Source organism: Pseudochaenichthys georgianus, chromosome 24, assembly GCF_902827115.2.
Source record: "Pseudochaenichthys georgianus chromosome 24, fPseGeo1.2, whole genome shotgun sequence".
NCBI classification, from domain to species: Eukaryota; Metazoa; Chordata; class Actinopteri; order Perciformes; family Channichthyidae; genus Pseudochaenichthys; species Pseudochaenichthys georgianus.
The window spans coordinates 1,161,782-1,180,697 of NC_047526.1; the positions used below are offsets into that span (position 1 = coordinate 1,161,782).

The window sequence follows — 18,916 nt, forward strand, 5'->3', positions numbered from 1 at the left end:
AGCACGTATGGGCTACGCAAACTTCAATCAACTTGATAATAAATGATCCACGGACCACCAATGTAACGTTTGACTGTTTAATTAAATCAATTTAAAATGACTCAAAAACAGGCTACATTGTTTCACATGGGCCTTTTATGGCTGGAGCCCACACAGAGCCGAACACACGCGATAAGAGCAGCCAGCGGCACCAACCATGAACAATATTAATATTAATAATACAGCTAGAGCACAACACAACCCTCACTGCCTGGAGAGACGCGACGCCACACACACTACACAACGGCTCGTCTTCTTGTGTCTCTTCAGCCCCCAAGTTAACGTTAGCTGTCAAGTTAGCACTAGCACTGACGTTAGCTCCCTCCTCTCTCGGTTCTGTTGTAGCAGCAGTCACAACGTACGATGTGCTACCACCAGCTACATTCGGTTGGTCTTCTTGATCAGGTTGTTTGGCCGTCTTTTTAAAGAAATTGCCCAAGGTAAGTTGTTTTTTTCTTTTCGACATGTCAGCAGCAGCAACAATGCCTGGTAAACATGCAGTGCCAACTAAACGAGCTTGTGAGTGAGTGGGTAGTGGGTGGAGCTGCGGGCAGCGTGCAAGCAGGCGACACTTTTTTCATGAATCATAAACTCTAAATATAATTTTATTTCACTTATTTTACACCTTTGAAAAAAAAACATGCCCAAAATGGAATTTATTTGGTCATCATATCAGTATTTTAGAGAGCTCCCCCCACATGTCACAAACCATGTTCCCAGGGGAGCTCATGTCCCCACTAGGGGAGCTATAGCTCCCCCTGCTCCCCTCCAGTTCGTACCCTGGTTTGCCCCTTGGGTTTGGGCGTTCTCCATCTATTCCACAGTGTGACCTGTACATTGTGTTCACATAAACTGGAGCAGATCGGTTGTCATGTGTTCTGGGAGCGTTTACTTTGGCCGTGTCGAGCTCTGTAGAATTCATAATCGGTGTGAGGCTTGTTAAAGCCTCTCTGGAGCTGGAGGACTGTGAGATAACATTACATAAACCATCCCAGTGCATGCAGGGAACTGAGTTGGAACCACTGAGCATCTGTCAATCTTTATGGTTACAAGTTGAATTGCACATCAGCAGGTACACAAGCAAACAGGCTATGCAGTGCGGCATGTGTTTTACCAGAGATACACTTGGCCTCACACACAGTCTAAAGTCATGGTATACGGTCTCACGGCTCCACATGGACGGCTAATGGATTCAACATATTGAGATTTAACGGAACCTTGAATTTGTGGATTTTTTGTATGATTCCTCTTTTTGCAGTCCAGCAAAGACTCAGAGTGTCTTGGCTCGTTTCCTTTGACAGATTTGTATTTGAGTCTTCAGAAGGCAGTGCCACAGTCAGTGGAGAAGGGTCCAGTGCTGCGTTCAGAGGCAGCGGGTCATTCTGTGCTTTGGGTGCTGCTGCCTTGATGTAGGGGTGTTCTGAATACTCTGCTAAAAATATTAAAGTTTGTAGAGAAATAAATGCATAAATAAACTAAGTTTGCTAAATAAATATCCTTTGTGTTTAAAATATGTGAACTCTGTCCTCAAACTGGGACATATCTCTCTTGTTTGTGTCTGTCTCTCGGTCAGGAAACGCACTCATCTCCTCTGTGTGGTTCCTGCTACACTTCTCACAGCGTGTGGCCGTATGACACACAGCAGTCATAGACAGAACCAGGTTTAATGAATTAATTAATTCACCTTTTTAATTGATTTTGGTGTTTCATGAAAATGAGGCATTCCCTACTACACCTATAATCACACCTATAATCATTTCATTGAATGCTTTATAAACTAAACAGTTAGTTAAAGATGTCATTGTGAATTGTAAAATAATATGTTACATTTGTTAAAGGTTTATATATTGATAGAAAGTATTATTTGATAGCATTCAGTGTGCTAACCCTGACCAGGTAAGGACGCTCCTGCTGACTCAGTAATTTTTTTTGTTTAAATAGACCTCTCTGTTTCATTTATTCTACTCTGTATAATTGTTCTGTAGTTATTCTAGCTAAAATGGTGCTTTTGAAATCTCAGATCAGCTAAAATAACCTGTTACTCAGGGCTCAGGGACACTTGTCTCAAATTGTGCATTACAATGGACTGGAAGGCGGCTGTCGCCCATCAGCTGCAGAGAGTTCATTAATTAAAGGGGCGTGGCCCACAGCTGTGACAACTCAGCAATCAGGACAAGCTTCCATTTTAGGCAGCTCTTTCCTGGAGCGTCAGACGAAGACATTATTCATTTTTTTAAGTGTAAATTAGGTATTTTTACAATACATTTAAAACAAATAAGTAGTGATGGCGAGATGAAGCCTTATGAAGCTTTGAAGCTTTCCAGCCAATTGGTTCGCAAAAGGGTTCATCTCATGAGGCTTCATCATGGGCTTCATTTGAACACAAACCCCCTGCTGGTCAAAGTGTGTAAAACAGGCAGACATCTCAACAGTGTGCTCTATCTCATACCGAGTTCCCAATGAGTAATGCCTTAGAATAACTCTAAACAATGAACAGCAAATCATATTTTCATGTTAACAATATTGTATTTATTCCAGTTGAATGATTGTGATTGAAAAGCCTAAAGGCCCTGACACACCAACCCGATTTTGGGAGTCAGAGGCCGTCAGAGGCTGTCGGGCATTCGCGGCGCCGTAGTCAGGTTGGTGTGTCCCGCACCGTCGACCGTGACACGCCTTATTTGGACTGCCAGACCCGATGCATGGCCGATTCAACATGTTGAATCGGCCATGCATCGGGTCTGGCAGTCGGACCAAATAATCACTCTGATTGGCTGTTCAGCTAGCAAATCAGTGCATGAGAAGCGAAGCGGAAGTGAGGGACGTAAACAAACGATTTAAGAAGGCACACACAGACTGCTATTCATTTTCATCTCATCATGGCGATCTGGAATGATGCAAACGAAGACCTGCTCATCACCTTGATCCAGGAGAGGCCAGCTCTGTATGATATTACGGAGAAAAGATACTCTTCTTCTTCTCTGTCTTCCGGTTTTGCCTCTTTTGAATGACGAATACACACTACCGCCGCCTGCTGGTAAGGAGAGTTATTGCCACTCAAGTGCGGTGTGTTCCCGTGCGACACATGGCCAAAACGCAGGAGAACACGGCCAGGCAACAGCCGACTTCAGCGTCGGCTAGTCCTCTGGTGACTGCTTGGTGTGTCAGGGCCTTAAGGAGGCTGGTAAACATTGCAAAGAGGGATTTGTATTCCTTAATAATAATCGTAAACTTAACCATGTTGTAGCCTGAGAAAGGCTAAACCATATCAAAGAATACATTTATTAAAGGTGGGGTAGGTAAGTTTCAAAAACCGGCTCGAGTGCACTAACATTTGAAAGTACACAGCCGAAAAGAATCCGCCCCTTCCTTCAGACTTCCTTACAGAGCACCTCCTCCAACACACATGAACGCGCACATGACGTCAGCAGACTGGTGAAAGTGGCCGCCTGTTGCTGGCGAGTCATTGAAGTACTGCTGCAATGCACGGCCAATGAGGGCACGAGATACATTTGTGCGTGCACGAGATGGAAGGCTGACAGACAGGGCGGCAATCCAATCCGTTTAGCCGGCCGGCTAAACGGATTAGTTGTACTTTTTACAGTACTACGGCTTCCACAGATGACATTTCTTTATGGATTTGTTGTCAAAGCACTTCAGATATTCATTGCTATCGGGATGTTAAGAGCATTCCATGGAATATAACACAAAGTGTATCTCGAGCCGGTTTCTGAAACTTACCTACCACACCTTTAACTACATTATCTCATTTAGCTGTAGCTTTTATAAACAAAACAAAAAGACGTATTGACCAGTCGTTGCACCAGAGACCCTGCGGTCGTGAGTCAACTGCTTTCCAGCTGAGCCACAGCACACACACTGAATTCATCTGAAAACACTGCATGCTATCTATTCCTGTATTTATTCATTTATTTGTTCATTGATGTTTTTTATTCCTACTTGTATTTATTCTTTTATTTATTTATACTTAAAACATGTTCCAACCTCTATAGGCCTATAAGTGAGGGTCTGAGCTCTCTTGATTCCATCGTGTCACCGGCCCGGGTACAGGAGGGGTAATATGGTTCTTATTATACATCCATGGGTAATATGAGCGTTGTGGTTCAACCGATCTGAAGCACGTTCTGCTTCCAGCTAATCGGTTCACTAAAAGGTTCACCTGAGGCTTCATCATGGGCTTCACGTGCACACGAGACCCCCTGTTGGTGAACAGGTGTACAACAGCTAAATATTATTTGTAATCTTTGAAATACTACAAATACTGGAAATAATTATACAAAAGTGTAAAAGATGTAAAATGTATTTGTATAAACATAATTTTGCACCAGTAAGTGTTTTAAAATGACTGTATATAATAATAATAATAATAATAATAAAACCAATGTATCAATACAGTATCTTGTTGTTATATCTATACATAAATAAATGTAATTGTCTGCTGCCTTCTATAAAGACAAAAGAAGCAATATATGTTCGAAAACCGGAAAAGAAGAAGGGTTTAACTTTGCAGAGGGCAGTGAATGTGCGTGTGTGACTTTGCAGAGGGCAGTGAATGTGCGTGTGTGACTTTGCAGAGGGCAGTGGGCAGAGGGCAGTGAATGTGCGTGTGTGACTTTGCAGAGGGCAGTGAATGTGCGTGTATGACTTTGCAGAGGGCAGTGAATGTGCGTGTGTGACTTTGCAGAGGGCAGTGAATGTGCTTGGAACAATTGTATTGGTTTTTGTTTAAAAACAATATTTTTTCCACAGTTTTCGGGATTAAACCATTTATGTTCTTTGACACAACTTCTCCTGCCTTCGAAAAGACCCTTTCACACGGGACTGAGGAAGCAGGTGTGCACAAAAAAGTGACTGCAAGTTTATGCAGGTTTGGATAAACATGTTTTTGTGTCTGCCAGTAGTTCAGAGGGTCCTCCAAGCGTCCGATATTTGGTGTTCCGATCTGGCTGTGCTTCCCCACCATTAGGCGGTATCAGGAAGGTGCAGCGGCGAACCCGAGGACCCTGAGGGCTCCGGTGGCCTCCTTTGTCCCCTTCACCAAGGTGGAGGGTTTCACAGATGAGGTTTTCCCAACCACCCCCGCTCTGGAACCGAGCTTAACGGCATTTTTCGGGGTAAGACAGGCCAACTTGGTCGCCGGACGGCGCCCTATGTTGGCCAACCCCAAGGACCAGTATGTCGCCCGCCAGGCTGACCGGGCGCACCAGTGTGCGTTCCAGGCGTCAGCAGCGGCAAACAACATCGCTCTGCTGACCAACTCGGTGGTGACGTTGGTCGAGCGATCCACCACCGTGGCTCCAGAGGAGATCGCTAAGGCGGCCAGCACGGCGCTCACGCCGTGCGCAGCCGTGGCGGTGTCCCAGGCGAGGATTACGGCATGGATGACACAGATCCAGCGTCAGCTCTGGTTACAGCAGGCAGCGGTCACAGAGCCAGCCAGGAAGGTCTTACTGGAGGCTCCGATCAGCTCGGACGGGCTGTTCGGGCCCCAGTTCCTGGCCATGGTTGATTCCATGAAGGCGGCTTCGGAGCAGGCGGAGGACATCCGCCAGCACGTCGGCTGGCTCCAGCCAGCAGTGAAGCAGCAGCGACACCAGCGGCAGACGGACAGACACCAGCAGCAACAGCAGCCGAGGCGTCAGAATCGTCCGTCAGCGGCGGCTGGGGCACCGACCCGCACCTCCAGGGCACCGTCCCGCACCGACGGGCCCCCACCACAGAGGGGGGGTAAGAAGGGAGTGAGGTACTCCCGTTCGGCGTCTACTCCACGAGAGCCGCCGAAAAAACAAAGCCGACCTTGACGGTCTGGGGGGGGAGTGTGATCAAAAAAAAAGTTGTTTATTTCCTACATGTGGTCTGAGTCTTCAGTTACAAATGTGTGTCACATATCCCCCACCCTGGGAGCTGCCTATGACCTGTCGGTTAATAGCCAGCCGGGTTCGGTACAAAAGCCTGCGCTATTTAATCTATCGATTAATAAGCTGCGGAGCACAATAATTACACCAACTGCCTCCAATCTGATGATTAGTTGGCGGCATGGTTCGCGACAGATTTCTGATGGTTATGACTCTTCGGTTATTAAACCACAGACCTCGCGGCATTCTTCTGTCCGAGATACGCCACCTATACACGGTCATAATAAGCCCATGAGAGCAGGGTTAACGCCTCATGTGGATATTACTGCACACACCTCCATCCATCCTCTGAGCGTGTACACGTCTCATGATGCGAGGCGGAGTGATACGCAGCGTGTGGAGGCCTCCGCACAGCCCTTTCGCTCTAGGCCCACTTTGGGTTGCCTCACGGGCAGCGGCGGCGAGGGCTTTGGAGTGGCTCGTCGTCATGACAACCACAACACATCTCGAACAGGCGCGCCCGCTGTCAGAGTGTTTCTCGGCGTGGCAGCGCGTGTGTCTGATGGACAGATGGATGAGCAGGCTGATCAGCAGAGGGTACACCCTGCAGTTCGCCTGCCCCCCCCCACAGTTCAACGGGATACAGGTGACATGCCTAACATCCCGAGAACAGTGTCTTGCGCTCCAAGCAGAGCTACGGGAACTCCTGTTGAAAGAGACTATTTCCAGGGTTCCCCAGGAGGAAGAAATTCAGGGGTATTACTCCCGCTATTTTCTTATCCCGAAAAAGACAGGGGGAATGAGACCCATCCTCGACCTGTCAGCTTTCAACAAGGCAATAATGAAAAGACCTTTTCACATGCTGACGGTCAAAAGGGTGTTAGAGTGTGTTCACCAGGGAGATTGGTTCACCTCTATAGACCTGAAGGATGCTTACTTCCACGTACCCATCATCCCGCAACACAGGAAATTCCTGAGGTTTTCGTTCCAGGTAATATCGTACCAGTACAACCGTCTGCCGTTCGGCTATTCCCTGGCTCCTCGTACATTTTCAAAGTGTGTAGAGACGGTGCTACGGCCGCTACACAGAGGAGGGATGAGAGTACTATTTTACCTGGACGACCTGCTGCTGCTGGCTCGCTCCAGGGAGGAAGCGGCTTTACAGACGGTATACTCATATCGCATCTGTCAAAGCTGGGTTTCATAATGAACTGGAAAAAGAGCTGTCCTCTTCCCTCCCAGAGTATTGTTTACCTGGGGGTGGAATTGAACTCAGCCCGCATGAGAGCACGACTCTCACGGCAGAGAGTGGAAACGCTGACAGCTCTCCTTCAACGTGTCATACCACGCATCGTGGTGACGTCACTCTCCGTGATGCGGCTGCTCGGCATGATGGCAGCAGGTCACGTGGTGATGCCCCTGGGTCTCCTGCACATGAGGAGACTGCAGAGGTGGTTCATCAGCCTCCGCATCGACCCCATACGACAGAAGATGCGCATGGTGGTCATCCCTCTGTCCGTGGGTTCAGACTTAACATACTGGAAAAGTCCCCACGTCCTGTCAGAGGGGGTTCCCCTGGGCAGAGTTACGTCACACATCTCGGTGTTCACAGACGCATCTCTCTCAGGGTGGGGAGGAACGTGCATGACGCAGGCAGTGGGAGGACAGTGGCCGGCTCACATGCCTTTCCACATAAATGTGCTGGAATTAATCTCCATACGGAGAGTAATTCAACATTTTGCCCCGTTGCTGCGGAATCAGCATGTGTTGATTCGCACAGACAACAAAGCCGCGGCAGCCTACATCAATCACCAGGGCGGTGTACGCTCAGCGCAGCTTCTGAACACAGCCAGACGGCTGTTGATCTGGGCGCGCGCACACGTGCTCTCCATCAGAGCACTGTATGTGCCTGGAGAGCTGAACAAAGGGACGCGTTCGCACATCAGCCATGGCCCAGGGGACGGCTGTACGCCTTCCCACCAGTCCCGCTGATTCCTCGGTTCCTGGAACGAGTGCAGGAAGAGCAGCTGTCAGTGATCCTAATTGCCCCGGAACGCACGGGAGCTTCCTGGTTTCCATGCCTACAGCGTACGCTGTCAGGCAGGCCGTGGGAGATTCCGTGGCGGGGGGACGCTCTCTCACAGGTGGAGGGAGCGATCTGCAGTCACCCAGTGATAGGCCAGCCCTTATGGGCATGGCCCCTGAGCGGGAACACTTAGAGAGCTGGGGTCTCTCTCAAGATGTTATACGCACCATTCAGGGAGCCAGGGCCGCGTCTACCAGAGCGTCCTACACAGCCAAGTGGGCAGCGTTCCAGCGTTGGTGTGTAGGGAGAAGCCTGGACCCCATTATGTGCCCCCTGCCTCACGTGCTGTCATTCCTCCAGCTGTTGTTGGACAGGAATTTGGCGTTCAGCACAATCAAGGTATATGCGGCTGCCATTTCATCTTGTCACGTGGGTTTCGGAGCAGGGACGGTGTTCAGTCACCCCCTGACGAAACGGTTTCTGCAAGGGGTACGAAGACTCAGACCGGTGTCACGCGCACTGGCGCCTCAGTGGGATTTGGCTTTGGTGTTACGAGCACTAAGCAAAGCCCCATTTGAACCTTTAGAGCAGGTTCCCCTCAACATGTTATCAGCTAAAGTAGTACTGCTTTTAGCTCTAACATCGGCGAAAAGGGTGAGTGATTTATCGGCTCTCTCTGTGGCACCGTCATGCCTCCGGATCCAGGGGGATGGCAGTTTGGCTGCGTTACGTCCTAACCCAGCCTTTATGCCAAAGGTCATCACTAGCTCTTTTAGATCAACAGTGATCACCTTGGATGGGTTTTTTCCGCCTCCTCATAAATCGGAGGAAGAAGCCACATCTCATCTCCTCTGTCCGGTGCGCGCGCTGGCCTGCTATGTGGCGCGCACAGCGGCAGTGCGCCGTTCTCAGCGCCTGTTTGTGCATTACAGAGAGCGCTCTATCGGGCAGCCTCTGTCTACACAACGGCTGTCACACTGGCTGTGTGAGGCGGTCTCACAGGCGTATGTCTCATCTGGGGTGGAGCCCCCGGAGAATATCAAAGCGCACTCAACCAGAGGAATTTCTTCCTCCACGGCGTTGAGCGGAGGAATGTCAGTGGAAGATATTTGCATGGCTGCATCTTGGTCTTCCCCCTGTTCATTTATTCAATTTTATTTGAGGGAGGTCTCCCTTTCCTCTCTGACGCACCCTGTACTGGGTGTCCTGTCGGAGTGAGTGACGTCAGGGAGGGATGTGTTATTGAGCAGGTGTGTCTGTGCTTCTAGTGCCGGGCGGACCCAGTGGGGCGCAGACTACATCATGCTTCGCCCTTAACCCACGCCTTAGCCTTAGAGGGTGAAGCCATATACGAAATAGTACTGGGGTTACCTACTGTAACCCAGCTTCTATGAGTATTGGCGCAGCCCTCTAAGCACTGGGCCCCACTGGCTCCGCGAATAGCTGAAGAAAAGTTATATTGTATGGGAGCAGATCACTGGGCAACCTCCCTATTTATACCGGAAGGTGGCCCGAGGGTGGGGCCCACCTAGCGGGGGGGCGTGGACTACAAGTGTTTTCAGTACTGCGCGGGGGCGCAGAAGGGTAAACCCAATAGCGATAGCCTTAGAGGGCTGCGCCAATACTCATAGAAGCTGGGTTACAGTTAGGTAACCTCAGGTATTGTATCCCAGTTCCCTGGAGCACAATAAACACTTCACCTGTGAATGAAATAGAAAAAGTAAAAAAATTAACCATACAAATCTAACATAATACATCTGTTGTAATATACTACTGTATGTATGCAACCTACCTTATTGGGTGAAATCAGATCAAAGTGTTCCCACTCAGGGGAAGTCCTTCTCTTCTTTGCTGGCTCCATTCTAACGAGTTGCAAAAATATCGTACAACCAAACTGGCAAACGAGAGTGTTCTCCTCTCACAAGGTACACACATCTTGATTCGAATCCGATGGTTTTTATCTGTCAGAAGCACGCGCCAAGATCTGAAGCGCTTCCTGAAGCAGTCACGTGGTATCGACAGGCAGCGAGGCTTCGTTTGTCATCGATGATGTCACTGGCACAAAACGATACAAGCCTCGATACAGGCTTCACAAAAAGCGGGGATTACTCGACACACGCTCCGAAGCCTCGGCGCAATACGTAACATCACTACAAATAAGTAATGAGTTGGAATTAAATTGGCATGACAGATGTAACCAAGATTTGGGTAATAATATTTGATGTTTTAAAACAGTCAAACCAGGACAACATTTGTACAGTTAATTTCAAACCTTTATTTAATCAGATTGGTCCCATTGAGATATTTACAGGAAGTGCTGCCTGCAGCCAGTGTACAGCGGGACTGTTGACCTCCATGGTTGGCCTTTCAATAAAGAAATGACAACAAGGCCTAGGTCACACCTCTGCAGGCCCAGGGCCTAATGGAGCTATCTCAGGAGGAATGTTAGATGACTCCCCTGGTGTTATTGTTTGCTGACACCTGAGTATTTATATTTGTTAAATCATTCTCCATCTTTGATATGTTATCATTATGAATTTGACCTGTACCCTCTGACATGTGTTGTGTCTTTTAATGTCTTTTCTATGCTGACGAAAACATTTCCCAAATTGGGATCAATAAAGTATATGTTATTTTATCTTAGACTCTAGTGGGTGCAGATTTTTGGATTGAAAAAAAAGACTCGAGAAAACTCGATTAATTTGTTCAGTCCCTGCTCATCTGATTTGAGATGCCTTGTGGTGACGTTGCAGGGCCCTAAGATCTTTAAAGGTCAGAGGTCAGGTTGAGGAGAACACGGCCTTACCACATTGAGTAATAAGAATAGTTGCACACAAATAAGTAACACACACAAAGTGAGGCAAAAACATGGGCGTACAAAGAAGAGGACGTTTTTGTTTGAACCAAGAGTTGATGCTTTAGTTTGAGACATGAAACCCTTCCTGACTTTTTGCACTGAACAAATTAAACATTGACTTCAATGTAATGTAATGTAATGTAATGTAATGTAATTAACTTAAACCCATTATGTTTTATATTTAAACTTAATATGAGTGCTTTCAACTAACCTAAAACAGTTATGTGTAATTTTACACAATAGGGTTTTAGGACGGTCAGTAAGTGCTCCCCAACACTGGCAGACTTTGCACAGTGGATATTCAACACGTACTTTCACACACCTGGGGGGGGGGGGGGGGGGTGGGGAGTTCACTGCATGAGAGTGAGACAACTGCCAACATTCCTTCAATCACTCCAGTCTTTCTGTGGTTCTGCTCCAGTGAAACTCTCCCATTTCACTGGGGCTCAAGGTTGTGGTTTGGAAGCTTGTAAGGACATCACTCATCACTTTATAAGTTACAGGGAAATTAGGTGCACACATTTTCTAATCCTATGGAACTCAAAGAGAGAGAGAGAGAGAGAGAGAGAGAGAGAGAGAGATGGAGAGAGAGAGAGAGAGAGAGAGAGAGAGAGAGAGAGAGAAGACGAGAGACTTATTTACACCTTTGAAAAAAAAACATGCCCAAATGGAATTTATTTGGTCATCATATCAGTATTTTAGAGAGCTCCCCCCACATGCACAAACCATGTTCCCAGGGGAGCTCATGTCCCCACTAGGGGAGCTATAGCTCCCCCTGCCCCTCCAGTTCGTACCCTGGTTTGCCCCTTGGGTTTGGGCGTTCTCCATCTATTCCACAGTGTGACCTGTACATTGTGTTCACATAAACTGGAGCAGATCGGTTGTCATGTGTTCTGGGAGCGTTTACTTTGGCCGTGTCGAGCTCTGTAGAATTCATAATCGGTGTGAGGCTTGTTAAAGCCTCTCTGGAGCTGGAGGACTGTGAGATAACATTACATAAACCATCCCAGTGCATGCAGGGAACTGAGTTGGAACCACTGAGCATCTGTCAATCTTTATGGTTACAAGTTGAATTGCACATCAGCAGGTACACAAGCAAACAGGCTATGCAGTGCGGCATGTGTTTTACCAGAGATACACTTGGCCTCACACACAGTCTAAAGTCATGGTATACGGTCTCACGGCTCCACATGGACGGCTAATGGATTCAACATATTGAGATTTAACGGAACCTTGAATTTGTGGATTTTTGTATGATTCCTCTTTTTGCAGTCCAGCAAAGACTCAGAGTGTCTTGGCTCGTTTCCTTTGACAGATTTGTATTTGAGTCTTCAGAAGGCAGTGCCACAGTCAGTGGAGAAGGGTCCAGTGCTGCGTTCAGAGGCAGCGGGTCATTCTGTGCTTTGGGTGCTGCTGCCTTGATGTAGGGGTGTTCTGAATACTCTGCTAAAAATATTAAAGTTTGTAGAGAAATAAATGCATAAATAAACTAAGTTTGCTAAATAAATATCCTTTGTGTTTAAAATATGTGAACTCTGTCCTCAAACTGGGACATATCTCTCTTGTTTGTGTCTGTCTCTCGGTCAGGAAACGCACTCATCTCCTCTGTGTGGTTCCTGCTACACTTCTCACAGCGTGTGGCCGTATGACACACAGCAGTCATAGACAGAACCAGGTTTAATGAATTAATTAATTCACCTTTTTAATTGATTTTGGTGTTTCATGAAAATGAGGCATTCCCTACTACACCTATAATCACACCTATAATCATTTCATTGAATGCTTTATAAACTAAACAGTTAGTTAAAGATGTCATTGTGAATTGTAAATAATATGTTACATTTGTTAAAGGTTTATATATTGATAGAAAGTATTATTTGATAGCATTCAGTGTGCTAACCCTGACCAGGTAAGGACGCTGCTGACTCAGTAATTTTTTTGTTTAAATAGACCTCTCTGTTTCATTTATTCTACTCTGTATAATTGTTCTGTAGTTATTCTAGCTAAAATGGTGCTTTTGAAATCTCAGATCAGCTAAAATAACCTGTTACTCAGGGCTCAGGGACACTTGTCTCAAATTGTGCATTACAATGGACTGGAAGGCGGCTGTCGCCCATCAGCTGCAGAGAGTTCATTAATTAAAGGGGCGTGGCCCACAGCTGTGACAACTCAGCAATCAGGACAAGCTTCCATTTTAGGCAGCTCTTTCCTGGAGCGTCAGACGAAGACATTATTCATTTTTTTAAGTGTAAATTAGGTATTTTTACAATACATTTAAAACAAATAAGTAGTGATGGCGAGATGAAGCCTTATGAAGCTTTGAAGCTTTCCAGCCAATTGGTTCGCAAAAGGGTTCATCTCATGAGGCTTCATCATGGGCTTCATTTGAACACAAACCCCCTGCTGGTCAAAGTGTGTAAAACAGGCAGACATCTCAACAGTGTGCTCTATCTCATACCGAGTTCCCAATGAGTAATGCCTTAGAATAACTCTAAACAATGAACAGCAAATCATATTTTCATGTTAACAATATTGTATTTATTCCAGTTGAATGATTGTGATTGAAAAGCCTAAAGGCCCTGACACACCAACCCGATTTTGGGAGTCAGAGGCCGTCAGAGGCTGTCGGGCATTCGCGGCGCCGTAGTCAGGTTGGTGTGTCCCGCACCGTCGACCGTGACACGCCTTATTTGGACTGCCAGACCCGATGCATGGCCGATTCAACATGTTGAATCGGCCATGCATCGGGTCTGGCAGTCGGACCAAATAATCACTCTGATTGGCTGTTCAGCTAGCAAATCAGTGCATGAGAAGCGAAGCGGAAGTGAGGGACGTAAACAAACGATTTAAGAAGGCACACACAGACTGCTATTCATTTTCATCTCATCATGGCGATCTGGAATGATGCAAACGAAGACCTGCTCATCACCTTGATCCAGGAGAGGCCAGCTCTGTATGATATTACGGAGAAAAGATACTCTTCTTCTTCTCTGTCTTCCGGTTTTGCCTCTTTTGAATGACGAATACACACTACCGCCGCCTGCTGGTAAGGAGAGTTATTGCCACTCAAGTGCGGTGTGTTCCCGTGCGACACATGGCCAAAACGCAGGAGAACACGGCCAGGCAACAGCCGACTTCAGCGTCGGCTAGTCCTCTGGTGACTGCTTGGTGTGTCAGGGCCTTAAGGAGGCTGGTAAACATTGCAAAGAGGGATTTGTATTCCTTAATAATAATCGTAAACTTAACCATGTTGTAGCCTGAGAAAGGCTAAACCATATCAAAGAATACATTTATTAAAGGTGGGGTAGGTAAGTTTCAAAAACCGGCTCGAGTGCACTAACATTTGAAAGTACACAGCCGAAAAGAATCCGCCCCTTCCTTCAGACTTCCTTACAGAGCACCTCCTCCAACACACATGAACGCGCACATGACGTCAGCAGACTGGTGAAAGTGGCCGCCTGTTGCTGGCGAGTCATTGAAGTACTGCTGCAATGCACGGCCAATGAGGGCACGAGATACATTTGTGCGTGCACGAGATGGAAGGCTGACCGACAGGGCGGCAATCCCAATCGTTTTAGCCGGCCGGCTCCTAACCTCTAAACGGATTAGTTGTACTTTTTTACAGTACTACGGCTTCCACAGATGACATTTCTTTATGGATTTGTTGTCAAAGCACTTCAGATATTCATTGCTATCGGGATGTTAAGAGCATTCCATGGAATATACACAAAGTGTATCTCGAGCCGGTTTCTGAAACTTACCTACCACACCTTTAACTACTTACTCATTTAGCTGTTAGCTTTTATAAACAAAACAAAAGACGTATTGACCAGTCGTTCTGCACCAGAGACCCTGCGGTCGTGAGTCAACTGCTTTTCCAGCTGAGCCACAGCACACACACTGACATCATCTGAAAACACTGCATGCATCATTCCTGTATTTATTCATTATTTGTTCATTGATGTTTTTTATTCCTACTTGTCTTATTCTTTTATTTATTTATACTTAAACATGTTCCAACCTCTATAGGCCTATAAGTGAGGGTCTGAGCTCTCTTGATTTCCATCGTGTCACCGGCCCGGGTACAGGAGGGGTAATATGGTTCTTATTATAAATCCATGGGTAATATGAGCGTTGTGGTTCAAACCGATCTGAAGCACGTTCTGCTTCCAGCTAATCGGTTTCACTAAAGGTTCACCTGAGCTTCATCATGGGCTTCACGTGCACACGAGACCCCCTGTTGGTGAACAGGTGTACAACAGCTAAATATTATTTGTAATCTTTGAAATACTACAAATACTGGAAATAATTATACAAAGTGTAAAAGATTGTAAAATGTATTTGTATAAACATAATTTTGCACCAGTAATGTTTTTACAATGACTGTATATAATAATAATAATAATAATCATAAAACCAATGTATCAATACAGTATCTTGGTGTTATATCTATACATAAATAAATGTAATTGTCTGCTGCCTTCTATAAGACAAAGAAGCAATATATGTTCGAAAACCGGAAAAGAAGAAGGGTTTAAACTTTGCAGAGGGCAGTGAATGTGCGTGTGTGACTTTGCAGAGGGCAGTGAATGTGGTGTGTGACTTGCAGAGGGCAGTGGCAGAGGGCAGTGAATGTGCGTGTGTGACTTTGCAGAGGGCAGTGAATGTGCGTGTATGACTTTGCAGAGGGCAGTGAATGTGCGTGTGTGACTTTGCAGAGGGCAGTGAATGTGCTTGGAACAATTGTATTGGTTTTTGTTAAAACAATATTTTTTTCCACAGTTTTCGGGATTAAACCATTTATGTTCTTTGACACAACTTCTCCTGCCTTCGAAAAGACCCTTTCACACGGGACTGAGGAAGCAGGTGTGCACAAAAAAGTGACTGCAAGTTTATGCAGGTTTGGATAAACATGTTTTTGTGTCTGCCAGTAGTTCAGAGGGTCCTCCAAGCGTCCGATATTTGGTGTTCCGATCTGGCTGTGCTTCCCCACCATTAGGCGGTATCAGGAAGGTTGCAGCGGCGAACCCGAGGACCCTGAGGGCTCCGGTGGCCTCCTTTGTCCCCTTCACCAAGGTGGAGGGTTTCACAGATGAGGTTTTCCCAACCACCCCCCGCTCTGGAACCGAGCTTAACGGCATTTTTCGGGGTAAGACAGGCCAACTTGGTCGCCGGACGGCGCCCTATGTTGGCCAACCCCAAGGACCAGTATGTCGCCCGCCAGGCTGACCGGGCGCACCAGTGTGCGTTCCAGGCGTCAGCAGCGGCAAACAACATCGCTCTGCTGACCAACTCGGTGGTGACGTTGGTCGAGCGATCCACCACCGTGGCTCCAGAGGAGATCGCTAAGGCGGCCAGCACGGCGCTCACGCCGTGCGCAGCCGTGGCGGTGTCCCAGGCGAGGATTACGGCATGGATGACACAGATCCAGCGTCAGCTCTGGTTACAGCAGGCAGCGGTCACAGAGCCAGCCAGGAAGGTCTTACTGGAGGCTCCGATCAGCTCGGACGGGCTGTTCGGGCCCCAGTTCCTGGCCATGGTTGATTCCATGAAGGCGGCTTCGGAGCAGGCGGAGGACATCCGCCAGCACGTCGGCTGGCTCCAGCCAGCAGTGAAGCAGCAGCGACACCAGCGGCAGACGGACAGACACCAGCAGCAACAGCAGCGAGGCGTCAGAATCGTCCGTCAGCGGCGGCTGGGGCACCGACCCGCACCTCCAGGGCACCGTCCCGCACCGACGGGACCCCACCACAGAGGGGGGGTAAGAAGGGAGTGAGGTACTCCCGTTCGGCGTCTACTCCACGAGAGCCGCCGAAAAAACAAAGCCGACCTTGACGGTCTGGGGGGGGAGTGTGATCAACAAAAAAGTTGTTTATTTCCTACATGTGGTCTGAGTCTTCAGTTACAAATGTGTGTCACATATCCCCCACCCTGGAGCTGCCTATGACCTGTCGGTTAATAGCCCAGCCGGGTTCGGTACAAAAGCCTGCGCTATTTAATCTATCGATTAATAAGCTGCGGAGCACAATAATTACACCAACTGCCTCCAATCTGATGATTAGTTGCGGCATGGTTCGCGACAGATTTCTGATGGTTATGACTCTTCGGTTATTAAACCACAGACCTCGCGGCATTCTTCTGTCCGAGATACGCCACCTATACACGGTCATAATAAGCCCATGAGAGCAGGGTTAACGCCTCATGTGGATATTACTGCACACACCTCCATCCATCCTCTGAGCGTGTACACGTCTCATGATGCGAGGCGGAGTGATACGCAGCGTGTGGAGGCCTCCGCACAGCCCTTTCGCTCTAGGCCCACTTTGGGTTGCCTCACGGGCAGCGGCGGCGAGGGCTTTGGAGTGGCTCGTCGTCATGACAACCACAACACATCTCGAACAGGCGCGCCCGCTGTCAGAGTGTTTCTCGGCGTGGCAGCGCGTGTGTCTGATGGACAGATGGATGAGCAGGCTGATCAGCAGAGGGTACACCCTGCAGTTCGCCTGCCCCCCCCACAGTTCAACGGGATACAGGTGACATGCCTAACATCCCGAGAACAGTGTCTTGCGCTCCAAGCAGAGCTACGGGAACTCCTGTTGAAAGAGACTATTTCCAGGGTTCCCCAGGAGGAAGAAATTCAGGGGTATTACTCCCGCTATTTTCTTATCCCGAAAAAGACAGGGGGAATGAGACCCATCCTCGACCTGTCAGCTTTCAACAAGGCAATAATGAAAAGACCTTTTCACATGCTGACGGTCAAAAGGGTGTTAGAGTGTGTTCACCAGGGAGATTGGTTCACCTCTATAGACCTGAAGGATGCTTACTTCCACGTACCCATCATCCCGCAACACAGGAAATTCCTGAGGTTTTCGTTCCAGGTAATATCGTACCAGTACAACCGTCTGCCGTTCGGCTATTCCCTGGCTCCTCGTACATTTTCAAAGTGTGTAGAGACGGTGCTACGGCCGCTACACAGAGGAGGGATGAGAGTACTATTTTACCTGGACGACCTGCTGCTGCTGGCTCGCTCCAGGGAGGAAGCGGCTTTACAGACGGTATACTCATATCGCATCTGTCAAAGCTGGGTTTCATAATGAACTGGAAAAAGAGCTGTCCTCTTTCCCTCCCAGAGTATTGTTTACCTGGGGGTGGAATTGAACTCAGCCCGCATGAGAGCACGACTCTCACGGCAGAGAGTGGAAACGCTGACAGCTCTCCTTCAACGTGTCATACCACGCATCGTGGTGACGTCACTCTCCGTGATGCGGCTGCTCGGCATGATGGCAGCAGGTCACGTGGTGATGCCCCTGGGTCTCCTGCACATGAGGAGACTGCAGAGGTGGTTCATCAGCCTCCGCATCGACCCCATACGACAGAAGATGCGCATGGTGGTCATCCCTCTGTCCGTGGGTTCAGACTTAACATACTGGAAAAGTCCCCACGTCCTGTCAGAGGGGGTTCCCCTGGGCAGAGTTACGTCACACATCTCGGTGTTCACAGACGCATCTCTCTCAGGGTGGGGAGGAACGTGCATGACGCAGGCAGTGGGAGGACAGTGGCCGGCTCACATGCCTTTCCACATAAATGTGCTGGAATTAATCTCCATACGGAGAGTAATTCAACATTTTTGCCCCGTTGCTGCGGAATCAGCATGTGTTGATTCGCACAGACAACAAAGCCGCGGCAGGCCTACATCAATCACCAGGGCGGTGTACGCTCAGCGCAGCTTCTGAACACAGCCAGACGGCTGTTGATCTGGGCGCGCGCACACGTGCTCTCCATCAGAGCACTGTATGTGCCTGGAGAGCTGAACAAAGGGACGCGTTCGCACATCAGCCATGGCCCAGGGGACGGCTGTACGCCTTCCCACCAGTCCCGCTGATTCCTCGGTTCTGGAACGAGTGCAGGAAGAGCAGCTGTCAGTGATCCTAATTGCCCCGGAACGCACGGGAGCTTCCTGGTTTCCATGCCTACAGCGTACGCTGTCAGGCAGGCCGTGGGAGATTCCGTGGCGGGGGGACGCTCTCTCACAGGTGGAGGGAGCGATCTGCAGTCACCCAGTGATAGGCCAGCCCTTATGGGCATGGCCCCTGAGCGGGAACACTTAGAGAGCTGGGG

At 48.3% G+C, this 18,916-nt stretch overlaps 1 protein-coding gene across 1 annotated transcript; it reads left to right on the forward strand.

The window, feature by feature from the left end:
• Window positions 1-7,992: 7,992 nt before the first annotated feature.
• Window positions 7,993-12,220, forward strand: LOC117440217 (uncharacterized). Its single transcript, XM_034076510.2, has 2 exons — window positions 7,993-9,135; window positions 12,071-12,220. The coding sequence occupies exons 1-2, from the start codon at window positions 7,993-7,995 to the stop codon at window positions 12,218-12,220; spliced, it is 1,293 nt and encodes a 430-aa protein (XP_033932401.2).
• The last annotated feature ends 6,696 nt before the right edge of the window (window positions 12,221-18,916 follow it).

Coding starts and splice junctions, on each gene's coding strand:
- LOC117440217 (XM_034076510.2), top strand. CDS start 7,993: ATGCCTACAGCGTACGCTGTCAGGCAGGCCGTGGGAGATTCCGTGGCG. Junction 9,136..12,070: donor TTTCCTCTCTGACGCACCCT/GTACTGGGTGTC, acceptor CTCTTTTTGCAG/TCCAGCAAAGACTCAGAGTG.